The sequence below is a fragment of the Anguilla rostrata genome, chromosome 9 (genome assembly GCF_018555375.3).
Source record: "Anguilla rostrata isolate EN2019 chromosome 9, ASM1855537v3, whole genome shotgun sequence".
In the NCBI taxonomy this organism is placed as follows: domain Eukaryota; kingdom Metazoa; phylum Chordata; class Actinopteri; order Anguilliformes; family Anguillidae; genus Anguilla; species Anguilla rostrata.
In genome coordinates this window covers 45,888,587-45,916,074 of record NC_057941.1, presented here as the reverse complement: position 1 = coordinate 45,916,074, position 27,488 = coordinate 45,888,587, and the positions used below count along the sequence as shown (strand labels likewise).

Below are 27,488 nucleotides of genomic sequence, written 5' to 3'. Positions count from 1 at the left end.
TGGACTAGGTTAGCTCATGTTAACTCCAGTTTAGACCAGGTTTCACCAAGGTATAACCTGGCGATGTCCAAGTTGGCTAAAAAACTTTCATTTTTCAACCAAATGTAGCGAGGTATATACCATCTACGTTCAGTGAAAACCCAGCTAAATTTGGTTGAAAAATAAAAGTTCACGTGTACTCTTCACATATTGAGTGACTTTTGAACATGTGGCTTTTGAACATGTGATTTATTTTTTAAGGAGAGTGTCTTTGATGAAGATGGTGAACAGACTGACAAAAAGGAAGTGACTGACAGTTCAAAGAGTTTTTAAAAAAGGGTGTACTGCCCATTCTGCAAACTCAGCAAGTGTTTTTTTTTTTTTTTTTTAATGAGAATTCCACTATATTGAAACAAACAGCAAGTGTATCAAACTCCGCCATGACGTCGTCTTCGTCTGCGCAGGGCAGTGATTATAAAACAGCGCGTCTGTTTGTTTGATGTCTAACTCCCAAGTGGAGAGCCACTTGTTTATTTTTGAGTAAGGTACTTCACCTGAATTTCTTCAAGAAACTATTCTGCTGTCAAATTAAAGAATTCTAAGAATTTCAGTCAGTTCAGGCTGTGGACCTCTCAGCTTCATACTCTAATTTTGGCAGCATTTTCTCCCACATGATCCAACTTTAGATTATAATATAATATATAATATAATATTATATATATATGTGTATATGTATATGTATAAAATATCTATATCTATGTTAGAAATTTAACATACTTAACGTGCTGGACAGTCACATATTCCGCTCAAGAGCAATAGCGTGTAATGAAAACGTTTTTCAAATATTCTTAATACTTTAACAACAACAACAAAAAAGACGTTTTTTATGGCTTTGTGACTCAGTTTTCGTAAAACCATCCCAAATGGGCTCTCGACCCCCAGGGATGTGAACCGACGATCAAACGGGTTTACATGCTGTGGGTCAGCACAACGGCAGCAGGACCGAGCGCGAGCTTTCTCACATGTGCCTGGCAGATGGCAGGGGAGCCGGAAGGGCGCTGAGCAGCTGTGCGGGTCTGCCTGACAGACGCCTTGCGCCCGCGACTCCCGCGGGTTCGGCTCGGTCCGGTCAGCCCGGTGGGGTGTGGACGGGGGTGGGTGTGGGCACTGACGAGAAGAAGCGCGAATCTCGGGGGCTGGCGTGACTCTGTGACTCTGTGAGACTGTGAGACTGTGAGACAGCGGACGGCGCCCGAGTGCGATCGTTTGCGGACAGACACCTGCGACTCCCGCCCCTCCCTGCTCGCCCTTCTGGTTTCCCATAAGTCCACCCTGAGAGTCCAGCTGGCAGGAAGCGCTCAGCCACTTCAAACAGATTTGGGGGGGGGGGCTGGGGGAGGTGTAAGGGTGTGGTGTGGCGGTGGCAGCGGGGGCCTCTTTTTCATGGACATTTGCCTAGCCGTGGGGTTAACACGTTGCTAGTAAGCAGCGCTGCATCTCCCACCTGCAGCTTGTAAACCTACTGTCCTTTACCCTCCTGAAAAGGGTAAAGCCTTCTAATATTAATCCCAGTGTTCCCAGATGGAGGCCTACAGCACAACATAGCTGCAGCCATGTTCCTTTTCCGCAAAAAGGTTACGCAATGCAATATTATTACCAGAGTGAGTCATCGCATAGCAGGCCTTCAATGGAGCTTTGGTGCCCCCTCAGGTTATTTAGGGTAGTACACCAGTTAGAAAAAAAACGGCCTTAAAATAGAGACCAGGTTTTTTTTTTAAACATTTTTTTTTTTTAACATTTATTAACATTTGACATGTATTGACATTCTGATTGACTTAATTCCCAAAGTTATCAAGCTTCCATCCCTTAAATACAAAAAAAGTAGAATGAAATCCAATTTATTTGTATAGCATGATTCACAATACGTTTGTCACAATAGGTTTTAAAGCAGACGTCATCTTAAAAAATCCCCTGGAAAAGCAAACCTAGAACAACATTGACAAGGAAAAACTCCCCCTTTCACCTTTTCTTTTAAAATCACATTAATTCACCATTAAAAAATGCCCTTGAATACACATCCCAAGTAATTCCCAAAATGATGACTCAGTAATGCCCATTGTCACTGAGGTTTAATGATCACTGTCGGTACGGGCCGTAATTACTTCATTGGACCACTGTGAGGCTTCACAGTCAGAAAGTATTAACAGCATCGCGTGCTACAATAGATCCGGATCTGGAACCCTAACAGTCTGAGTCTTCTGAACGAGATGTTTTTTCCCCCCCCTAAATGATTATGAATCTGCTGCCTTGTTTACTGCTATAAACGGTAATCACCACCGTTCCTGACACGGACGCTCTTCCAAAAAAAAAACTGAGCGCGCCGCTACCACTCTTGGACTTCCTTGTCCCAGACCAGCTGCCCGTGGGGCCCCGCCGCCCCCCGGGGCAGCAGGGCCAGGTAGACGGGGGTCTCGGCCCCTTCCTCGGGGCTCTTGGGGGCCTTGGGGCCCGCCATGTCCGTGCGGACCCAGCCGGGGCAGCAGGCGTTCAGCAGGATGCCGTCGCCCGCCCGAGTCTGGGACAGGACACGCGCCTGGATCCGGGAGAGCACCGTGACGCCGATCTGCGAGGGGACGCACGGACCATCAGGCAGTGCAGCGCTAGCAGACTTACAACTTTTACATAGCATTATAATATAATAATTATACAGCTATAATATCATCTAACAATTTAACTAATAATGTCAACAACCATATACACAATCAAGAACGATAGAAGCCATTATCCACTTCTTCTCTTCCTCAGCATCATCATCAGTCTAGCAGTAGATTATAACCATATAATTATGAATCATAATACATTTATATATCATATAGCAACTTTAGCACACACATACAGTAAAAACAAAACATTTGTCCTAGATATAAAGAATAATGGGGAAACATTTTAATTACAAAACTATGTTGACAAATTTATCAGCATTCTCGAGATGGGGCCGCTTTAGATATATGAAATGGTACTTTTTCACGGCACTGTATATTCAGGAGCTCCCTTACTCCCACCCTCGATAGCATCCGTGTGTTGGGGTCCATTAAGGTTCAGTGAGGTTTCGTGGGAAGTGAGTTTCTGCGGGAGCAGCGCAGTGAAATAAAAACAACTCTTGTACAATAAAACACGCGCCCCTTGACACTACAACTGATGAATTTACCCATTAACAGAGCTAAATGCAGCTAAGCTAATGTAGTTGAGCTATGTAGTTAAGATGACGTCTACTCGTCAGCCAAAAACTGGCTCCCCTATCAACATTCCCTCATGGATGCAGTGTTTTCTAGCACCAAAAGAACTATACTTAGATTTAAACCAACAGACAACAACGCCGTGGTGAGCAGAATGAAAGGGACTCCACAGTTGTATGCTCCTTTATTATTATACTCATTTATTATCAACATCGACCATTTAAGCTTGGTCTCACGGCAATATATTCTATGAACATAACTACTGTGGCATTACTTTCTAGAGCTGAGGTATAAAATTCAGATACATATATATTTATATTTATATATGTGCATATAACATTATACTCTTGTCCATTAATGCTCTCAACTCTGACCCCACTATGGTAATGTCAGTGACTACAGCAACATGCTCATAACATATGCATACAATGACCAAACACACTTAAAGGCACATTCCCTAAGAATGACTGTTACGCCACCTAGTGTCTTTATTAGTCAGTAACCTTCACTTTCTTAGAAAAAATTTTTTTCTTTGAAAATCATTTATTTTCCACATGCCTGTTTATCAAAAAAAAGTTCATAGTTTCTTCTGTAATGTAAAATTAATAATTGATTTGACCTCTGCATCAGGCAATGATTACCTCCAGCCAACCTGGACCATCACGTATTCTGGGCTGACTTACAATTAAATTAATATTTTATTTTGGGCTCCCTCACTGCTATATTCTCCCCAAATGTGTAGCAGGCGTAGCCTGGCTAGCTTTGCCGATAAAATCTATGGACGAGTGAGAGGCCTGGACTCGAATCCCACCTCAGACTCAGGCAAATATCTAACTAGTTACACTGGTGCCTACTGACCCGGATCAGAATTGTAATCAAAAAGTGGTTGCTGCACGGAGTGTAGCACAGTGCGCAAGGAACTGGGCTTGTAACCGAAAGGTCGCAGGTTCGATTCCCGGGTAGGACACTGCCGTTGTACCCTTGAGCAAGGTACTTAACCGAAATTGCTTCAGTATATATCCAGCTGTATAAATGGATACAATGTAAAAATGCTATGTAAAAGTTGTGTAAGTCGCTCTGGATAAGAGCGTCTGCTAAATGCCTGTAATGTAATGTAATGTAATGCTGCAGAGTTTCAAACGGAAAGGCAGTCAAAGGAGGGTGAGTGTAGGGGGTGTGGCTCGGCTAGTTCGCTAGTGAAGCACAGTACGGGTGCCGCAAAGCAAAGGTCTCATAGCTGGTTACCGTGACAGCACTCTCTGGCGACGCAACCCTCAAAAACAAAACAAAAACTTCGAAAACAACGACGTTGCCCTTGGCCAGGGGCGATTACACCTTTAGCTGACTGGTGACGCATTTGCCTATGAAATCTCAGGACAAGTGAGACGTTCTGGTTGAAATCCCACCTCGAACTCAGGCAAATCTCTATGTGGTCAGAGACGCAACGATCCCTACCCAGTTCGGTTTACCTTGGTGGTGCCGTAAGCAGTGGTGGGCCAGCCCTCTTCCTTGTGTTTGCCCCGCTGAGCTGCTTTCACAAACTCCTCCATCAGGGAGCACAGCTCCTCCTCCGACAGCTCGGCATCACGGAACCTGTGAGGCACATCACAGTACATTACAGTACATTTAGCAGACTCTCCTTTCCAGAGGGACTTACACAACTGTTTTACATAGCATTTACATTGCATCCGTTTATGCAACCCACACCAACACACATCTGCTCAAGGAGCAATGGGAAAAACACAGAGTGGGGTGCATTTCTGCACTAAACACTTGCACAGAGATGCATATTAGCACATAAGTGGGCAGGAGGAGGAGGAGGAGGGTAAAGAGAGAAAGAGAGAAAGAAAGAGAGAGATGGGGAAGAGAGAGAAGGAAAGACAGAAACTGGAAAACCTGAGGATGCAAGAATACGAAGCATGAGAGCCACGCGACTCAAGGGAAGAAAAAATAAAAAAGAAAGAGAGGATTATGGGTAGAGAGAAAGCATGGGTTAGAGAGTCCTCTTTTCTATTCCTCTAGTACACATGGAGTGGGGGGGCAGTGTTTATCCAGTAGTTTGTTTATGTTTCAGTCTTGCAGAACAAGGAGAGATTTTTATTATTATTATTATTATTATTATTATTATTATTTTTGCAAAAAATAGACTAAATGATCTTATTCCATAAAATTCACCACTGGAAACCGGGGCAGCAAGGGATCTGGCGGCCTACTTTGCCTGCAGCTGGGGGCTGCACTGTCCAAGAGCCCGCTTACTGACGAAGCTGGACACGTTGACCACGCGGGCGCAGGGCCGCAGCAGCGGAAGAAGCGCGCGGCTCACTTTCAGCGTCCCCCAAAAGTTGGTGCGCATGGTCACCTCAGCCTGCTCGCTGAAGGGCTCCACCGCATCATCTTGGATAAAATAAGAGAAATGAATAAATGCGCTACTGCTCTAATCAACGGAAACAATAACGTATCATAGCACGAGCTATACATAAATTGAAGTTAGCTAGGGCCAATAGTAAAATAACACCCAGATGACGACGGCTAGCTCACAGAAACACCGGGGACTAAGGTTGCATTCAAGCTGCCTCAGACCAATAGTAGGTTATAGCATGACATCGCATGACAGACAGCACGTGGCCTACAGCCTGCACATTCATTATTTAATTAATTTATCATATCAGTAAAATTACCAGAACATAAACAGTAAAATGCTCAGTGTTGCTTACAGAGTAGAAATGGTCCCTATTGGACTCACTCTGTTAGTGTAGAATTAACTATGGATAATTTGTTGTGTATGAAGTACACTCGTTGCCGCTAGAATATAATATTATTATTGGTAGCAGTAGTAGCCAAATAATAGTAGTAGCACTAGTTGCCTAGTAGTAATAGCCATTTTTGATTTACTTTCATTTTTATTAAACTAGTTGTACATCTATACCAAAGTGCTTTCAAATCAATAACACTATATGCAGTTACCTACAGTAACAGAAGCCCAAACGCACTTTGCACGCTCGCCCTCTCCCCTTTCTGTAGTCATGACCTACCGACTGAGGCACCTAAACATTTGTGACATGATCTGTGCGGTACAGTGCCGAGTCACAGAGAGCCCGGAAAGAAGCTGTTCGTGCATGTTCTACTATGCGCTAAGCATACACGGGCAAAAGGAAGTGTCATTTACTCTTGTAAGCGATTCCCGCGTTGTTAACCAGTACATCCAATCCTCCATATGTGTTCTGCAAGAAGTCTCTCAGACGCTCGGCGCTGGTCTGGTCACAGACATCAAGTTGGTGGAAAACCGTCTCTAATCCCTCCTCTCGCAACATATCTACCGCTTCGTGTCCGAGCTTTTCATTTCTAGCAGTGAGGACCACATCCCCGGGAAAGCCAGCTCTGCAAAGTCCCCGCACGATCGCCAATCCAATGCCTTTGTTGGCACCGGTAACCACTGCCACTGCTTTGGACATTATTTCCAGGGAAAAAATGGAGCCCGCACCGTGCTGGACAGCAAGCAAGGTTATAAAATAAAAGGGAAAACCCTCCTCTTTCACTCATTGGCTATGAGACGGAAACAGAGTCAGCCAGCCTCCTTATTGTACATTGTGCTATATACTGGATAAAATGTGCGAAGTCACGATTGCCAGTTAGTTATGCAATCACTTGTCAAAATGCATTTTGCACAAAGGTTGCCTGTCACCTAACCTGTTTTGTGCGTTTTTTGTTTGTTTGTTTTTTTTTGGAGCAGCTGTAGTTTACATGACCAGCCCAAAGGCGTCAGTGCAACAATACTATTGTCCTAGCCTATTATTTCAATTTCACGTTCATACGTCAAAATTATGCTGTGCTACAATAATAATAATAATGATAATGATAATGATAATAATAATAATAATAATAATAATAATAATAATAATAATAATAAACAGAGTAAAATACATTATACAGTTTTTTTTTTCTTTTTTTTTCTTCTTAGGTCACACACACACCTTAAACAATACTGTCGCATCTCTCTCAATGGCATGCACAGATCTTTGGAGAAGAGTTTTTCATTTTTCCTTTGCTATATTGTTGTATTGTTGTTGCTTGTGTATCTAGTGTTTAAGGGCTCTCCTATGACTTTACATACTCTGTAATAAAACAACAACCTCATGAGAAATGCATTTCTTTGAAGTTACTCTACACGCTCTAATGAACAAAATTAACTCTCCCTCCTTTCTGGGAATTTTGGGGAATAACAGAAAACAAAATTGGGGAAAACATGATGGAGTCGTGATGAAAAATGTGCTATAGATTTTCAGGAGCTTGGTTAGGGTGGGGACTGTTTCCATCATGTTTTCTTTGAGGCACTGCAATGTGGCTTGTACACTGCTTCTGGGGAAGGAGTAGAATGAGTGGAACACTTTGAGTTCCGTCAGAAGATTCTCTCCATCCGAGTCACGGAACTGACAGATGTTTGTGACAGACTGAGCAGTCTCCTCCATCTATTCTCTTTGTCTAGTTGGTTGATTTGGTCTGAGAGTGCACGGCAGTGAGGATCGCACCAGCTGGGCTTTTATCCTTCCCCCTGAAGTGCCCTGTCATCTGCTGTGCCACCTCCTTATTAAGAGACTTTTTAAAGGGCACCACTTAATCCACCTGCACTGACTACAAACACACATGTAAACAGACGACACAATTATACAAGCACACATATATACATGCACGCACGCACACACACAAACACACAAACTCTCTCTCTCTCTCTCTCTCTCACACACACACACACACACACAAACATGCTTTAAATTAAGGTTTTTTTTTAAACAAGGGCTATTTCAGCATTCAGAGGAAAAAGCGCACTCCCTTAAATATACATATTTAAGTCTTTAAAATTAAACTTTTCTGCAGTACAGCTCAAACATTCATGTTTTCAGATTTTGCTCAAAATATATAGGCTCAAAAATATGTAAAGATAATGAAATTAACAATTCTGAATAAGGACATAACTGCATCCTTGCTGTAATGTGTAGGCCTATTTATCATACGACAGACCAAAAGAATAATTTTCATTGGGCTAAGAGGAAGGAGAGGAGATCACATGTATAACTTATTCAATTCATTATTGAAAAAAATCTATTATGTAGTGCGTTTGTGTTAATTAAATTTGACTTGTTTGGTAATAGGAAATCTAAGTGACAAGCTAACAAAATGATGTATTTGCAATTGGTGGTGGCCCTGATAACACAACTAGACAGTCCATGGTTTAGCTGTGTCTAGTTAATCCATTTTGGCTCAATGGAGAAATAATTCAGTAAAACGTTTATATAATTTGTAAGGCCTCCACTATATTGGTAGAGCAAGGTGCTGAATTCAGTGGTTGGCGACCCTGATCTGGAAGCGTAGAAGTGCCTCTGTTCTATTCCATTTTTACTTGTGTTGCTAAAACTGTCAATTAAATATACATAACAGGTATGTTTTCAGATGCTCGAATTGTGCCCTTTTTGCCATCAAAAATATTTGACTTTTATTATCCTTTTGGCACTTCAGGGTTTTCTTTGCTGGACGATGGGACACGTAAGTCCCGCCTATCCAAAGTTATAGCCAATGAAGCTACACAAGCTGTGGCTCATGGACCAATGACGCGAATAACAATGGAAAATTTGACGAATGAGAAGTATTCAACACCAATTCCAGTGGTCGGATCTGCGTCGACTTCACATGTGAGCCGTAATGGCGTCGGCTTTCAGAAAGAGGCTGATTTGCGGCAGTATTTCCTGAAGTAACGTGATGTCAGAATTTGCGACCGTTTACCAAATAGCCATGGCGGACGTAACGAATAACGACAGCGTGAAGATGGCGGAGGGGGAGCGGAGTGCCGAGGAACTCAAGGAGAAGGCGAATAAATACTTTAAAGGTAGATTATAACTGCAATCATATACCATTAAGGATTGTGCACGTGGTTTAGACACAGTGGAACCATGAGAGACTAAAGCACTGCTACGCCAGAGAGATCTATCTAGCTAGCAACGGCTTAGTGAATCCCCTTTCAAAGCCGGTGGTAATGTTACCAAAGGAAGCGTGCCTGACTGAGCGAGGAAAGACTGCGTATGGAATAACTTAGCCTACCGTTAGCTCTATTATACGAAGGGCTTGTTTGTCAATCAGTGATCTCATTTCATATTCCTGTATTCAATACAAGAAAATGTATCTCAAATATTTATAATAATACTTGTGTAGTTTTTGGGTAATATTCTGTGTTAGTGCATCATATTAAGGTCAGTGGTTGCATCTGACTAGGTGGCTAGCTAGCTATTTAGGTGTCACGACTGAGTGTTCTTTTTAAGACAACGTTAGCTATGTTCATTTTATGACATAATGCGATTAGTTGGCTATCAGTCCGCCAAGAAAGGACTCGTCTTCTTATGACATCACGATGCGGTCTAGGTGCTCATATATTTTATATTTTGACGGTAGCTAACGTTAGCTGGCTTAATAAGTTGACTGGTCTAAGGCATTTACCAAAATCAGTGTGTGATAACTTGTGGACGAGTTTACGACAGATGTGCAACTAGTTTTAGCTAGCCTGAACGCAGTATGGCTGATACAACAGCTAACGTGCAGCGTTGCTACTAAAATGAAAACGTGCCGTGTAGCTAGCTAAATGCACCAAATTTAGCTTGCTAGCTGGACTGAGAGACAGTCGCTACACATAACTTTGATAATCTAATTCTCATCTAATTCTGGAGATTTGAACCTACAAAAATAGTAACAAGGGCAAATACCATGTGCCGTAGTGTCTAGATAAAGCTCCCGCCAACTGTAGCTTTCTATATTAGAAAGTGAGTGCGTTTCCGCCCAGCTAACGAAATTGCAGAGCTAACGTTACAGATGGGACATAGGGCCAAAATGCGTCTGTCTTGAACAGGTAGCTTGTAGTTGGCCAGTACGATGAGCAAGGAATCATCTTTTAATAAAGGTATTGTGGCAGCCAAAGAAATGAAGAAGTTTGTATCGATTACTAGAGCAATGCAATTAATGCATGTAAGTATTACTCGTTACAAATACACTTTTAAATATAAAGTTGCCTAATGGATATTTGTTAAGACAAAAAAGATTAATAGAAGTCTGCATACAATGCATGCCGATGCGTACTCCAGTTTCAACGGTATCTAGTAGTGTTTAAAATGGAGTAGTGATCTTTGATAACCAACATTCTGGGTATTTAAAATGGTTTGACACAAATGGTAAATGGACTGCATTTATATAGCGCTTTTATCCAAAGCGCTTTACAATTGACGCCTCTCATTCGCCAGAGCAGTTAGGGGTTAGGTGTCTTGCTCAAGGACACTTCGACATGCCCAGGGCAGGGTTTGAACCGGCAACCCTCCGACTGCCAGACAATCGGTCTTACCTCCTGAGCTATGTCGCCCCCTGACACAGTCAGTAACAATATGGATTTTTAGAGCACATTACCCACAAATCTTGGTAATCTGGTTTGCAAAGAACCTTGCATCAAACTAGTTGTACAGTGAACATAAGAAGATACCTGATCAGGGGACGAATAGGTTGTCAGATATAGAGACAGTTTTGTGGGAACTTCAGCAGGACACCAGGGTTAACACCTCTACTATTTAGAGAACCCCTGTGGGATCTTTCATTACCACAGTCCTAGTTCAACATCTCATCCGAAGGATGGCACCTTGTACGGTTTGTTACAAGAATTCAGTTAAGCAGACTGTGATGTGTAAATAAACCACTAAGCATCATATCAGCTGTTCTGCCTGCTACCCTGCTTGCAAATAAATCACAGCCGTAACTTAAATTACCTACTTAAACTTCATAGTGTCTTTTTAGTAAAAATATTACCCCTCAGTTATAACATGTTCTGACTACCTTTGTTATCTTTATAGACAAACGTTGATTAAAATTTCACACTTCCGCTGAAAAAAATTCTAATGAGGGAACCTTATGTGAACCTTGAGGACAAGTTGCGAACTTGGAATCATTTTACCTTATTTTGGTGTGACTGATTTTTAAGAGGGTAGGAAAGCAATTCAGTTCCACCCTCTTCCCTTGTCCCCTGTTCTCAGGAACTGGAATATCAGTTCAAATACCAGTGATGATGTCAAGGGAAGCGATGGGAATTAAAATGGACTAACAAGAAGGGAAATTGTTTTCTTTGCAATGACCATGCTGTTGTGGAAAATGTAGCTTCATCGTTTGAATGATCAAGCTGCAGATCTTGCGTTTTTTCAAACCGCAAAATTGTTAGCGGAGAGGCGGAGAGGCACAGAGACGTTATGTGGGAGGGTCCTCATCGAGTATTTTTGTTATTCATTGAAAGAACGTCCGTGTGGTTCCGTTTCAGATAAGGACTACGACAATGCCATCAAGTATTACACGGAGGCCCTGGAGCTGAACCCGGACAATGCCATCTACTACAGCAACCGCAGCCTGGCGTACCTGCGCACGGAGTGCTACGGGTACGCCCTGGCGGACGCCACGCGCGCCCTGGAGATCGACAAGAACTACATCAAGGGCTACTACCGCCGCGCTACCTCCAACATGGCCCTGGGCAAGTTCAAGGCGGCTCTCAAGGACTACGAGACGGTGAGTGGGGTGGCCCGTGGACCTGCTTCGTGCTACCTAATCGAGCGATCGTTTTCTCGTTGGGTTAAGGGAGTTTGGCAGACGCTCTTGTCCAGCGCGGCATAAGCAGTTTTCTCGTTTTTGCATAGCATCCATGTTTGTTTATGCAGCAGGATGTTTTACTGAAGCAATTCAGGTTAAGCACCTTGCTCAAGGGTACAACGGCAGTGTAAACCTGCAACCTGTAGCCCAGTTCCGTAACAATTACACCATTATTGAATGTTACTTCTGTTTTAGGACGTGAGCCTAGGAAGCCCTTTAGTGTTGTGTATATAATTTCCATAAAAATAAAAAGAATCTATATTTTCACGATTGCATGAGTATACTACACAAAAAACCCTTAGAACTAACCTCCAGACCTGTCTGGCTGCTACATTAGCACCTCAGGCCAATATTAAGCTTTGCCACTAATGTAGTCGGTCTTAATAATTAAGGCCGCTCATTTGTTTACAGACGTGTGGGCATGTTAAAATGTCTCCCATGATGCACTGCTGCTCAGTACATATTGAAAATAAGGGTGCGTGTCCGATGCCACGCCTGCAAAGATATGTCTAAGCTGTGAAGACTGGGAGTGTTCACCGTTTGCACGGTGCAGGCACAAGTGCTGTGTCATGGTCTGTTTTTTACGTGATGCTTTGCTGACACAAAGACATTGATTTAAAAAAAAAAATTTTAATGGCTAAGGATGGGATGATCACGAGGATCAATTGAAAAGAAAATGTATAAACGTCAGTATGCGCGGAATTGAATGAAGATCCATCACCTGAGCGTGTTCATTGATCAGACGGACGAGAAGCAATTTACTGCCTAGTCACCATGAACATCAAACTCTGTTATGTTGGTAATTGTAACATGAGTGAGCTGCCTGGATTTTGCCGCGTCATTGATTTTGCAACTAATAAGGTGGATGCTGAGCAGTTGGAATAATGGTGATATCACATATCTTATCATCTGTGTGGTAATCCTACATGCATTTGACACGATTTCAAAGTCATTATTGGTCCATCTTGTACATCGCTGTGGTGTGCACATTGCAGTTTTGCTCTGTTTAAGGTGGTAATGGCAGAGATAGACTGTGTATGAGCCAGCCTGTACAATCCATGGGAATTTGAGCTGGAAGCCAGGAGTACTAACCTAGGAGAAGGGGTGAACTAGCTAGTTAGTGAGGCTGAGGAATTCTTGGCAAAAAAAAAATGCAGATTAGCTTCTGTAGAGTTAACGTAAAAAAGGGGGGAAAATTTCAAGTGAAATTTTGAATATTGTCTGAATGGTAATTTAGCCGTTACCTTGTTTAAAGCCTTGCCTCTCGTAGGACAGTAATGTTGTGTAATGGTTTGGGACTTGGTGTGTTTCAACTCCCGGATTGCAGGTTTTGTTCCCAGGTGGGGCACTGCCACTGTACCCTTGAGTAAGGTCCTTAAATTGAATTGTTTCAGAAAATATCCAGCTGTATAAATGGAATCTGTATAAAACGCTTTGGATAAAAAGTGTTTGATAAATGCCTTAAATGTAATTAAAATCACACTTAAGTCATTGATCAAAATTAATCACTTCTTACTGGAACTATGCGGAAAAGATTTGAAAGTTATGGCAACACCTAGCATACGTGGCAGTGATTATGCTGACACACAGGCTTGTTTTTGTTTTTGGATGAAACTCAGGAATACTGTATTGCTGTAAACTTTGGTTTATTTTTAATGTTATAGTGTGATGACATTAACAAGAAACAAATGTCCACAATATAGGAATGTACATTTGGAAAGACATGGAAGTCACGCTGTTTTTCCTGACGCTGGTCTACGTTGACATAACTAATATGCCCCTTATTTTAGCCCAACCCCAAGTTGCCCCAGTCTCTGGCCCTGTCTCTCTCACTCTTTGTCTTTTTGTATTTTTAAACATGGAAACAGACACATATCGTTATGTTTATGAAAATTATATTTAGTTGCATACACTCGCATGACAAGACTAATCATGGCAGATAAATCATTGTAGTCTTTCACCTCTACTGATCCGATCCTGAGTACGCCAACCTCTGTCCCCACTGTCAAATGCAGTCTACAAGGACACAATTCAGAAACAAAATGTACCTGTCTTGATAGCCCACGGAAGGCCTGACATATGGACTGCTTGCAGACCTGGAGTTTGAGGACACTAGTGTTTTTTTCCCCTCTGAGGGAAAGAATGATGTGAGTGAGAAATGCGGTTTGACAGCACGCAAGTTCAGGGAGCGAGCGTCACGTCAGTCTGCGTTCGCTTTGTTGATTTCGAGCGTCTTGCCTGATGCAGAGTGCACTGAGTCCCTATTACAAGGGGGTGGCTAACAATATCCAGCACACGATTTTGTTGGTCGTGTAGTCTGAGCTTGGCATAAGGCTAATGGAACAGCCAATGCACAATGCAGTAAATCTGACAGGGCCTGAAACCCGTGTGCCAGATGTCTGCACTGGTGTGAATGGTGATCATTCATGCATGTGTGACAAGGCAAAATAAGATTGAATATGCTGCATACAATATGCATCCGGATAAGGCAAAACGATGTTGAGAGTGTCAGGATCCCTGAATAGGCGGTGAAATTGTTGGTGTGGTGCTGGTATCAGGCTCATCGAAGTACACATCTGTACAGTGTTTATTTATTTTATTTTTTTACAGAGAAGGGTATCATTGATGGTGAAATTCTTGGTACTTTCCAGCCTTTTTTAGGTGCACTTGAAGGCTGTGTGTAGAGTGAGATTTGACACTGAAGTGGGCGGTGCTCCTAATGTGTGTGTAATTGTGTGTGTGTGTGTGTGTGTGTGTGTGTGTGTGTGTGAGCAGGTAGTGCGGGTGCGGCCCAATGACAAGGACGCGAAGATGAAGTACCAGGAGTGCAACAAGATCGTCAAGCAGAAGGCCTTCGAGAGAGCCATAGCCAGCGACGAGCACAAGAAGTCGGTGGTGGACTCGCTGGACATCGAGAACATGAGTGAGTCCGGCCTGTGGGACCTCAGCCTCTCTCTCTGCAGTGGGAAAGACCAACGAACGAGCAATGAACAAATGAACAAACTCTTTTCACGATTTTTCTTAGCCCATATTAAACCGCACTCGGTTTTGCATACAGATGCGGACATTCTTGCTTTCTGTCTGACATGTTTATAAGTTATCCGTGTGTAGCGATTGGTGTAGCTGTAGATAAATGTGACGATAAACACGGGCTCTTCCTCCTTACGCAGTGATCGAGGATGACTACACAGGGCCCAAACTGGAAGACGGAAAGGTGACGGTGAAGTTCATGAAGGACATGATGCACTGGTTTAAGGAACAGAAAAAACTGCACAGAAAGTGTGCCTATCAGGTAGGGGAAACAACCCCACGTTTTTACATAATATTTGTTGTCTCTGAAAATGGTAAAGGTTTCATTGTTTGTATGTATTCATTTTAAGCTGACATGCATGTTGTTTGAGTTTGTAGTGTTAATGGAATTTAAAATGTCCCGTTTCAGATTTTGGTCCAAGTCAAAGAGGTTTTAGCCAAGCTTCCGAGCCTGGTAGAAATAGTGCTAAAAGAGGTAAGGCACTGCACGCACACAGTTTGTTTGAAACGGCACCTAGTGTAGTTCTGAGAACATTAATCCCCGGGTATGGTGCCGCTTGGATAGAGCTCACACAAAGACCTGTGCATTTCCCCAGGTGTTTATTTAAAAATGAGTATTGAACAGAGTTATTCTACTTTTGAAATTTAAATTTTCACATTTAATATTCATTTAAAGTTCAAGTCGCATGTATATGTTAAACCTGAAAACAATGGACGGAGTATAGACCGAGGCATCCTTTATATCAAGGCTGCCCAACCCTATTCCTGGAGATCTACCGTTTCATGGGTTTTCACGCCAAACCCTAACAAAGCACATCTGATTTTGCTAATTAGCCGCTCAATCTCTGGCTGTTGAATGAGGTGTGTTTTGTTAGGTTTGAAGTGAAAACCAACAGGACGGTAGATCTCCAGGAACAGGGTTTGACTGCCCTGCTTTGTATATAACCTAAAACTACATGCCTGTCCTGTTGCCATTCTACCTTCCCCTGTCTAGTGCGTTTTGCTTTTTCGCCTCTTTACCTCTCCTGTCCTCTCGTAACCACGCCGCTGTCTCCCGCAGACAGACAAGATCACCATCTGCGGCGACACGCACGGCCAGTTCTACGACCTCCTCAACATATTTCAGCTGAACGGCTTGCCCTCGCCGTCCAACCCCTACGTATCCTTTTCAGTTTTACCGGCGCGAACGGCCAGCCAAGGCTGGGAATCGGCCAAGGATCAGGATGCCGGAGTCTGCTAGGCGTGACGTTAACCACAATGCATTGTGTGTGAGCCTCACGGGCGGCAGTTGCCGTCGTCGCAAGCGCTCGCCGCGCGCTGAGCCGATGCCGGAATGTTCTGGAAGGTGGCGCTTAACTCCGCCCCCAGCTTTTCAACGGCGACTTCGTGGACCGCGGCTCCTTCTCCGTGGAGGTGATCCTGACGCTCTTCGGCTTCAAGCTGCTCTACCCCGACTGCTTCCACCTCCTGAGGGGTGAGTCTCTGGGAACTGGGAGGGCTGATCTAGGATCAGCATTCCTCGGTCCGTGTGCGCAGCTTATCAATTATGAGCTAAAAGGGTGAACTGATCCTGAATCAGCACTTCTGCTCTGACATGCTGTATGATTACAAGGCCTGGAGCTGTTTGCACTGTTCATCTCCAACCCCACCTAAATGCTCTCACTGGCTGTGTGCATCTGCAGTCAGTGAGAGCATTTAGGTGGGTTTGGGGAAAACTGAAGGTGTGTGTGTGTGTGTGTGTATTAGCACTTAGTGGATGAGACTGTTCAGTACATGATGATTTGGGTTGGTGTTTACATTGATAATATGTGACAGTATGTGTGATTGTGTCTGTGTGTCTGTGTGTGGTAATGTGTGTGTTGTGACTGTTTGGCGCCCTCTGCAGGGAATCATGAGACGGACAACATGAACCAAATGTACGGTTTCGAGGGCGAGGTGAAGGCCAAGTACACAGCCCAGATGTTCCAGCTGTTCAGCGAGGTCTTCCAGTGGCTGCCCCTGGCACAGTGCATCAACGGCAAAGTGCTGGTGAGCCAAACCCCAGCCACATCCGCCACCACTGCCCCCCCCCCACCCCCTGGCCCCTGTACCCTGAACCCGCCCCAGTCTCACAGCCTCCTCTCCCCTCCCCTCGCAGGTGATGCACGGGGGCCTGTTCAGCGAGGACGGGGTGACCCTGGACGACATCAGGAAGATTGAGAGGAACAGACAGCCTCCTGATTCGGGTAGGTCATCCAGCACCCCGCCTTCCCCTCCCTACAGCTGGCGAAGACGGAAAGCAGCGGGTCATTAGTTAGGGCCATGGAAGTATTACAGCCACACTCACTTTCCTCTGTTCTGAATGAGAGAAGAAACAAGACTGCAATGTAATCTTATCCCTCTGGTTTTGTAAACGCTGTACAGGGGGTCCTTGCTATACACTGACCCGTTGGCCTTCGTTTTGCACTTGTGTTGAGAACCGTTTTCGGTTTATGTTCCCCTCGTTTCATATTGCGACAAATCTTTTTTTTTTTCAAATTATAACTGAAATGTACAGCAAGGACCCCATGTATTTGTATGTTGCCAAATTCACCTTTCCTATTTGAACACCTTCTACATGTGCTTATACTTCAGTGGAGGCAAAAAAAAATCCTTGACACATAAATTTTAGCTTTACATTTGCTCAATTTCAGACCCAGAAGTTACTGTACCTTTACTTCTGTTCACTGTATTACTGGCTTTTAGCAGAAGCTCTTATCCAGAAGGACAACGCAAACACCAGTGCAGAAACCTTATTGCTTATTGTTCTCCGAGCAGTTTTTAAATACTTGGCTTGTACATTTATGAGGGGCCGTTGTCCTTTGTCTTCAGCCATTTATCTTTCCGGTGCACAGTGTGTTTGTAAGCGTCATAAGCCTGTTTTGTTTCCTCTTGCAGGCCCCATGTGTGACCTCCTGTGGTCAGATCCTCAGCCCCAGGTGAGTCAGCAGCCCTCCTGCCTGTGCACACGTTAGCCAGCACTGAGCCTTTAGCATTAGCTCCACTGAGCCAGCCATCCATTAATATGCAGCATCTGTGTCATATATGCAGTATCAGTTACCTTTATGCTGGTAAGCCCCACCTACTCATGGGTAATGTTGCAAACCTCATTTAGCTGCACTTGCCAGGCTTATAACATAGTGGTACCATAAACTTGGCCAGGTTGTCATAGTGATGCAGTGGAAGTCCGGCCAACTTCCGGGGATATGCTGTGCTAATGAACAACCAATCACTTGCTCCCTCTTATGAATTATGACCTTGTGTAGGCGGGGCTGCAGTCGCCGGTGGCGATTGAAGCCGCCTCCACCTTTGAGCCTATTGAACATAATGGAGGCTAAAACACGTTTGAACCGATCACATCCCCAGAAACCAATCAGAAAACCTGCAGCTTCCCTGTCCAGATAGCACGGGGGGTGGGGGATCGGGGGCTAGAGTTTAACCCTAACCCCGCTTTCTCCGGGACCCCGCCTCCGGCCCTTCCCTCCCTCTCTCTCCGCAGAACGGGCGGTCGATCAGCAAGCGCGGGGTGAGCTGCCAGTTCGGCCCGGACGTGACTGAGCGCTTCCTGGATCAGAACAAGCTGCAGTACATCGTGCGCAGCCACGAGGTGAAGGGCGAAGGCTACGAGGTCACTCACTCAGGGAAGTGCATCACCGTCTTCTCAGCGCCCAACTACTGGTACGGCCCTCCCATAACTCTGCTCTCTCTCTGTCTGTCTGTCTGTCTGTCTGTCTGTCTGTCTGCCCAGCTACTGGTACGGTCCTCCCATAACTCTCCTCTGTCTCTCTGTCTGTCTGCCAAACTAGTGGTATGGTCCTCCTCTGACTCCTCTGTCTCTCTGTCTGTCTGTCTGCCAAAATGCTGGTACGGCCCTCTAACTCTCCTCTGACTCTCTGTCTGTCTTTTCTGCCCAACTACTGGTACGGCCCTCCTCTGACTTCTCTGTCTCTCTGTCTGTCTGTCTGTCTGTCTGCCCAACTACTGGTACAGCCCTCCTCTGACCCTCCTCTGTCTCCATCTGGAAATAAAAGGTTTTTCATGATAACTGTGTGTTTGACTATGTGCTATAGGCTCCTACGGTAGGTATCGTGATAACAGTGCCTCTCTGTCTCCCCCTAGTGACCAGATGGGTAACAAAGGAGCATATATCCACCTCAGGGGATCCGACCTCAAGCCAGAGTTTCACCAGTTCACTGCTGTGGTCAGTATAAATCCAGCTTGTCATCTGCACAGATTTTTCTGCTTTTATTTTTTATTGATAAATTTGAGGCTTTTAAGTTGCTCTTTCATATATGTTTATTTAAGTTTCTTTTCATAGCCTGTTTCCCTTCCTGCCAGAACTGCATTGCAACAGCCAGTATATGGTGTCAAACTGTGTGTGGATGTGGGGGTGGTGTAAAAACAGTTTCATTTTGGGTGTCGTATTGTGTATTACGCCTGTTGTGGTCAAGAACACCCTGGTTTTCCACCCTGAGGTACTGTGTAGTGTTGCTACATGTGACTTGATATCTCTCTCTCTCTCTCTCTCTCATGCTTGCTTTCTCTCTCTCTCTCTCCTCTCTCCCTCTCGCTGTCTTTCTCACGCTCTCTCTCTCTCACACTCGCTGTCTCTCTCATGCTCTTTCTCTCTCTCTCTCTCTCTCCCCCATCTCTCTCCCTCCTTCCCTGTGCAGCCTCATCCGAATGTTAAGCCCATGGCATACGCGAACTCCCTGATGCAGATGGGGATGATGTAGCGGCACGGAGGCCCCGCCCACCCGCGACCGCCACGTTCCCGCCCTCTCTCCTCCGTTCCACCGTCTGCCCGTTTCTGTTTTTTTTTTTTTTTTTTTTTAATTTAACGAACGGCAAAGTCCTCCCACTCCACCTACGCCATCCCCCCCCCCCCGACCCCACCCTCTCACCCACAAAAAAAGGGCTGCCCCTGCTTCCCCAAAGCAGCCCAAAACTGGAATGTGTGCACCTCAACAGTAGCTGTGTGACGGACGAAACTGATGGACGGACGGTCGCCTTTGAGGGAGGCCCTGAACCCGCTCGATTCTGCCGCGGGGATTCGGGGCCGGTCGTGGTGGCGGTGGGAGCGGGTAGCGAGCCGCTCGAGCCTGGAGACGCCACTTCGCACCCGAGGCCTGCGGTAGAATCGACCGGAAGCCTTGTGGCCCCGTGCCACCCTCACTCGCGGGCTTGAGCTGGCAAATCGTGCCGTTATGAATCCCTCCCAGGCCAGCTGCTTAGCTGGCGAGAACGGCTTTTGTGTGTGTGTGTGTGTGTGTGTGTGTGTGTGAGACAGAGAGAGTTATGCGTGTGTGTGTGTGCGTGTGTGTGTGTGTGTGTGTGTGAGACACAGAGAGTTATGCGTGTGTGTGTGTGCGTGCACGCACCCGTGCGTGTGTGTGTGAACGAGCGAGTGAGCGAAGCTTGGTTTCGTGTTTCGTTTGTAAGAGAGGGTGTGACACTATGGTCAGGTCAGTCAGCCAAGCTCTTTGAAGAGAATATACTCCTCCTCAAATTTAATCTGAAAGTGAACATCTCTTCACTCAAACAGAGAAAAAGAAGCGCCTGCGGGTGACCTCACTGCTACGCCTGAAGGCTTGTCAGTAACGCTACGGCACCGCAGACACGAGTCTTTCTCCCCGACCGTTTCTCCTCGATCCCGCACACTCCCTCGCGTCGCCAGACGATCGCGATGACCTCGTCCACGAAGCGTTCGGTTCCCGGTACCGTTTCTCATTCTGCTGCACTACCAGCCCGCGCGCGCGCGCACACTCGTCCGATTAAAGAAACCGTCTAATCGAACGCGCGAAGCACTGTCCCATTCCTTACACGTGCGTCTGTCCCGTGACATCGCCCCCTGCAGATCGACAGTGGTGTCTGACGTTTAGAGCCCATCTCTTCCTGTTTCTGAAACGCACAGCAACGTCGTCCTGAGCTTTATAGATAATGTTATACAAACGTGTATGTATATATATATACTGTATATCATTTAATATTCCAGTGTACATGTTTGGGGGGGGTGGGGGGGAAAGGCTAAATAAAAATGGTCATCACTGATTTTAAAGATCTAAGAATACTGTGTTTGTTTTAAGAACGGTCTCTTGCATATTGAGCGACATCATTAATTTCTTTAATACTCAATGGCTTGTTTATCATTTCATTTTAAACCTCATGCATTTGTTACCTGGCTGCAGTTAGAGAATATCAGAAGAATGGCAGCTCATTGCAGATAAAGCCTGGCTTAAGAGTTTTATTCTTATGATGAGACTTAAAATCTTTTTTCTCTCAAGTAGAAAATATCAGCTTGTTACTTCTTGCTTTGTCAAGTTAAATTTTCTAAACCCCATTGGTAAATCATGAAATGAGTCAAGCTGTCTCACCTCATTGGCAATCTTTTTCTCTAATTTAGCAGAAAAAGTAATACAAGTAAGATTTTAAGTCTAAATATAAGACCAAAATACTTGTTTTTTGGGTTGCAGTGCTTTTACCAATCCTATCTCCTCTTAGGCTCTTGAACACAGTGCCATGGTTGGTTATCAAGGGTGCATTAATAGCCATTACATTACAACCACTCAGCAGTCTGTCTTACCCGGCACAACCTGCAGAAGTGCAGCCCTGCTTTATGGAGACAGTATTGAAAAGCCACTGCTCTGTGGTTTGTGCTGCAGTATAATCACCCTGCACCTTGGGGTGCAGTCTAACCGGATTAAATATGAAATCAGAGCCTGCCCTTTGGGTTGGGAAACGTTACCCTGTGAGTTGATCACATCTGATGTATGCCCTCAGCACTTAGCCAAGGTGAGATGAAACTTTTGTTCTCGCACATTCTGTCAGTAATGTGTAATCCTGCAGAAGATGAAAGCTGCTGTTCTGCACCAGAAATGGAAAGTAAAAGTCCTCCCCAGTATTATATTCCAATCACTTGTATTTGCTAATTGATACATTTCTTCAGCCAGGAAGCAGAACTAATTAGTTAGCCGGCTGAGCTCACAGGTTGGAGGAACACATGGCAGAACATTGACTTTCTGACCCCTGGACTTCCACCTGTGTTCTACACAATCCCTTAATTGGCTGAGAGCGTGTGACAGGAAATGTGTTTACATGTCAGTGTGTGAACAGCAGATGGCAGTGCAGTACAGTCGTTAGTGAACTGGGCTTGTAACTCAGAGGTTGCTGGTTTGATTCCCAGGTGTGCCACTGCCTTTGTACTCCCAAGTAAGGTGTTAAATCCAGATTGCTTCTGTATGTTTATATTTAGCTGCATAAGTAGATTGGACATAAAGATGATTGTTTGCATGATGGTCTGGATAAGGGCATCTACATATTGTCTTCATGTGTAGTACTGACATACACATAATGTGTATCATCATGCACGAACCTTATCCATAAAATATTAAGTAGAGCATAGCCATTCAGTGCTGTATTCGGTTTGTGTATTCAGTCTCTTTAAAAGGCAGCCAGGGTCATCTGAGGTGGTCAAATATAATTTTTTAACAGAATTTATTGGGGATAAAGTTATTTCAAGCAGGTAATATGAGAACAAGCCAAATACATCACATTGTAACAACTGGCATTTTAAGGGTATTGAGCAGTGCCATTGCTGGTAGATGTTCAGTTCAAGATGGGTATTTGGACTTGATCTGTAACGGAAAGTCTACAAATGAACAGAATAAATGAATCCGTACATATACAATCTGGATTCTTAATTTTTTTAAAGGAAGTTTTCCTATGGTTACTCAATTTTGTGCATATCTAAACTTTTGTTACCCTGAACTTTATTTATGGATAACCCGACCCACGCAACTATATACTGCATAAAGCATGCTACTCGCTTGTTATTACATGGCTATAACTATGCTCAGTTTCTGCTAAAGGACCGAAGCCATTCAAAAATCTCCTGCTCTTTTAGAGTGGGGGCACACATTAATTGTGACCGAATGCGTTTGAATATGTAAATCCCATTCTAATTTAATGCATTTATTACTAGCCTTCATCAGTAGATTCACAACGCGACTCATTAAAAAGCTCATGATTATTCCCATTCAAAATGAGGTACTGAAGTAGTTTTTCTTGACAGCTGAAGGTTACTTTGTTCACTTCTGACCAGCTAAAATTATGTGTGTAATATTATTGTAATAATATACCTGTTTCTAACATCTGTAAATTGCATACCCTGTTAAAAGTCACACTCCTTTTTCCCTTTTCAAAAAAATCCTCTGGCTTTTTATTTCTTTAAGGTACTTTAATGGGAATCTTGGTATATAAATGAACTGTAAGTTTGGTCTGATAAGTCCTGCTTCTTCCTCATTGGGGAAGCATTGAGGCCTTCTCTCTGTTTTCTGGCTAGTAACCAGCCTGCGGAAGATTTGGGCCTGTTTTACTGCACATCGGGAGCACCGATCCATTAACCAATTTGAACATTTTTATCTTAAACGGGTTTTAGCGTACGCTTTCAGTAGACTATAATTGCTAGTCCCTTTCAACCAATGAACCGCTGTGCTTTGCCAAGCAGACAGATGTTGAGTCTGATTAATGCGAGGCAGAACCCACTTGTGGTCAGTTTCCTGGAAACAAACAAGGCGCCGGATACTATACCAGCTGGTACCCCTGATATTTTATGGCTTGGGAAATTAGCGGTGCAACTCCCCGGGGAGCTGGGTGTTAATTTGCAGCTTATTAATGTTAATTGGAGAGCACATGTTCTTCCTCGGGGCAACTCTGCGAACGGACCCGGTTCACGAATCAAACGTTGCGGCAAGCATTTCAACGTCGTTACCTCGGTTAAGAGATTATCCGCCGCGTTGAAACATTAATGCGCAAAGACTCTCAAATTCACGTCTGGGTTTGGTGCACTAGCAGGCATGCATCGGTATCAAGGTGGGAGGAAACCAATCAAAGGAAGGGACATGGTTTGTGACTTAACAGCTGAGCCCTCTGTCACGAGTCAGTCATTATTTCTCGACAGAATGTTCTCAGGCGAAGCCGTCGTCTTGTGATCCTCTGTGTTTGGTGCGTTCATTTGCCAATGCTGTCAGTGGGTAATTAATTTGATCTCTTCAAAATGTGTTCTTAAAATATTGGGCATGACAATTTCCGCACCCCTGCTTGGAGCCCCCTGGGGGAAACGGCAGGATTCAAGGCTCTTGTCAGGTCTCTTATCTTTCAGTATTATGAGCCTGATCTGGTTGACACCCAATTCCTTGGACACAAGTAAACAAAGTCATCCAAAAGGTTGTGTCTTATGCAAGTCAGATTAAGTCAGTTTTTCGGAAAAGCATGTGACTTGTACTCATGCATTTGGTTCACTATGATGCCAGACACTCTTCATTTTCTGATGTACATAACATAATGGCAAAAACTTTAGAAGGTGTAAAGGAATTGCAGGGCATGTTTTTGTCACATTGCAATAATGTCAAAACTAATTTTCAGATGCTCCATACTAGAGAGAGAGACGTTGAGACTAAAATTGCATTAATGGTATTTGGCGGGTGCCTGGATATCTACTGAAGCAATCAAGTATGTTGTTAGGTCATGAGGCCAGTTCCATTATGAACCGTTATGCTACTCTGCACCACCAAGGGCCCTGGCTGAGGCTGTCATAGCATTAGCATTGCTAGCTGCCATGCTACTGAGAAAGCAGTGCAAGGGAAAGGCTTCATTCAAGCAAACTCGATTGAGTAAATATACTCTAATGGAGAGTATCATTCAAGGTCCTCCTCAGCCATTTCACACCAAATTGTTAAATACTGTATATTAAAGTCTCCAAGAATAAGTCCGATATATTTGTTTTTTGTTTTTTCTGAACATAAAATGTGCCCCGCATTTGTTCCCATCTGTTATTAAAACTGCTTCCATAATTTGCTTATTGAGCCTGAACAGCTGCCTGTTTTGTAAATAAGCTTTTAGCTAATATTCAGCAAAAAAAAAAAAAAACTATTAAAAAACACAATTGTTTCTAGCTGAAGTTTACATAAGAATATCAATTACTTTTAATTTATTTACATATTTTGGGTAATTTAAGACTGAAAACCTATTAACATAAAAATGGCTCATTTATAAAGGCGACACTCTAAATAAATTGCTCGATGTGAAAAGTGGCGCATTGTGGTTTCCTGACGCCGCACGACACGGCGGCAGACACATTGGCGCCATCAGCGCGAAGGCCAGCCAGCAGCAACCTGACTGCAGTATGTTCTCAGCGGAAGGTAACGCAACGGTTTTATTTATTTATTTTCAAATTTACTGGAAAAAAATTGATGAAATGACACATTGACTCACCATTACTGGGGTACTGGGGTACTGCACATGTCGGTTAAAGAGCTGTATGGGTGTGTCTCACACGCGAGATGGAGCCCCGATCTTCTTTCATGAGCGAGCCGGCGCTGTGGACCTGTCTGCTCTGAACCGCGTCTGAACCTGCTGGCGTTCCACCAAGACGAGTTCTGGAAAGCTATATGCAGTGACCTTTCCAGGCATAAACAATAGAGGTAGTGCATCTTCCTAATTGCACGTCTTGAACGCGTGCCATATTCGCAAGTCAGAATATGTTATTGCTGTTGTATGTCATTGCCTCTAAAAAGCATCTTCCTCTAGCTGATTCAATTTTAGAGAAACCTTTACACATCAAAAAGAACCACTTACTCATCTGAGTAAAGAAATTATATAATATATATATATATATATATATATATATATATATATATGTGTGTATATAATATATATATATATATATATATATGTATATATATATATATATATATATATATGCGTATATATATGTGTATATATATATATATATGTGTATATATATATATATATATGTGTATATATATATATATATATATATGTGTATATATATATATATATATATATATATATATATATATATTATATTATTGAAATTCACAAACAAGAACATTGAAGAAATTGCAGTAACCAAATAACATTAACAATCTTATAGATGTAGTAAACAAAGATGGCGTAAATTGACTGTAGGAATGAAACATTGAAACATAATGATAGTGGATTTTACACAAATTTACAGACAAAAACCAAGCAATTCCGAGATATGGATGACAAAAAAAGTTCTACAACATAATCTTGGGGACGTGAACGGGCTAAAGAAGCACCAGTAGGTAGTTACTGGCGGAAGAGGTTGTTCATGAGAAGTTGAATGAATAAATGAGCATTTTGGGAGAGAGGGGGGCTTGCATGTTACTAGTTGTTGGCGAGGGTGGGGGTCGGGGGGGCGGTTACGGTTGGTGAGTTTCTCCGTGGGAGTGGATGTCAATGCCGCGGCAGCCTCCGCCGGACAAAGTGCCATCTCTGTGCCGCGCACAAAGAGCCCCGGTCTGTGAGACAGTGGCGCTCTGTCACAGGGACTGGGCGGGGGGCGCGCGCGGAGGGGGCATTTTCATCTGAATGGCTCGCGGGAGTCGCGGGGGCGCGGGGGTGATTTGCAGCTCCGCTCGTTTGATCTCGTCGCGGCCGCGCCGGAATAAATCATCGCTCCGAGGACTGCTTCGCGTACGCGCCGCGGTGCCGTCCGGGGCTGCGGAGGTCGGCAGGAAATGAACCGGTCCCGGTTCTCTTTTTCAGTGCCTGGGACGCTAAATCAGCCAGCGGCTTGGGGATCATGTCCTTATGAACAGCCATATATCTGTCACTTCCCTTGCTGAAATACATTTGAAGAAATCTTATCTAATCTTGTGTCAATTTAAATTAATGGAAAAGTGGTACTAATGCCGCAGCAGTACAAATACAAACTTGTGTCTGCGACACTTCAAATGATTACAGCTGACATTTTTCAGTCACAGATATGACAAGGGTTAAGGTAAAATGTCCATTTACAACTTTCTGCATTCAGAAAGAATTGATATGGTTCTGATAAGCGTAGTGAATAGCTGAAATGTGTACATTTACACACCTTTATTTAAAAAAGTAAAATGCTTTGCAATGATTGTATTGACAGGGCATTATTAATGCATATATTTTCCAATGCCAATATCTGCAACTACAAAATACGCTTTTTAATGCACTGTATATGGCAATTCCAATATTAATCTTTTTATTGTGCACATAAGAGCATTCCTAGAATGATTAAGACGGGTGGATGAAGGATTCTTCTTGAATATACCAACCGACTGGGATTTAATCCCAACCGTGCGCACGTTTAACATGAATTAGCATCACCCCTTATAATCAAACTGTCGCCCAGCACGGCAGGTGGAATGAGCTTCCCAAAAATGATCCTTCACTCCATGCAACCAGCAGGTGTCAGTGCAAACAAATGTACGATTTGCCTCTTTTCAACCGTCCACAGTTGTGTATAAAACAAAGTGGAATTAGAAACTTGGTAGCAAGTGGTTTGAATTATTTTATTTGTATACATTTCAGAAGTTGTATTGTATTTGTTTAATTGCCGGATTATTTACTATTCATGATGATCATTCATGAGATATGGCAATTGCACAATTATCTTTTCAATTCACAGGCCTGCTTCACCTCGCAGAGGAACTCAAGGTGAAAGACAAAATGAACATATTTCACTGGACATACAATCCAAATGCTTTCTGT

At 43.7% G+C, this 27,488-nt stretch overlaps 2 protein-coding genes across 3 annotated transcripts; one reads left to right on the top strand and one right to left on the bottom strand.

The window, feature by feature from the left end:
• Positions 1–1,863: 1,863 nt before the first annotated feature.
• cbr1l (carbonyl reductase 1-like) lies at positions 1,864–6,806 on the bottom strand. 2 transcript variants are annotated; one of them, XM_064352463.1, is made up of 4 exons: positions 6,382–6,802; positions 5,429–5,609; positions 4,685–4,808; positions 1,864–2,602 (listed from the first exon to the last, which is right to left on the bottom strand). In XM_064352463.1, exons 1-4 carry the CDS (start codon positions 6,665–6,667, stop codon positions 2,363–2,365), a joined length of 831 nt encoding a protein of 276 aa, XP_064208533.1. In that variant the 5' UTR covers positions 6,668–6,802; the 3' UTR covers positions 1,864–2,362. The 2 variants fall into 2 exon arrangements, with proteins under 2 accessions (XP_064208533.1, XP_064208534.1); XM_064352464.1 differs by having other exon boundaries at positions 2,390–2,602; positions 4,671–4,808; positions 6,382–6,806.
• Positions 6,807–8,925: 2,119 nt separating this feature from the next.
• On the top strand, positions 8,926–19,815 carry ppp5c (protein phosphatase 5, catalytic subunit). Its single transcript, XM_064352462.1, has 13 exons — positions 8,926–9,093; positions 11,548–11,789; positions 14,646–14,793; positions 15,041–15,162; positions 15,310–15,375; positions 15,961–16,059; positions 16,269–16,374; positions 16,786–16,928; positions 17,038–17,125; positions 17,817–17,857; positions 18,418–18,596; positions 19,038–19,119; positions 19,592–19,815. The coding sequence occupies exons 1-13, from the start codon at positions 8,967–8,969 to the stop codon at positions 19,652–19,654; spliced, it is 1,506 nt and encodes a 501-aa protein (XP_064208532.1). The 5' UTR covers positions 8,926–8,966; the 3' UTR covers positions 19,655–19,815.
• Positions 19,816–27,488: the final 7,673 nt, after the last annotated feature.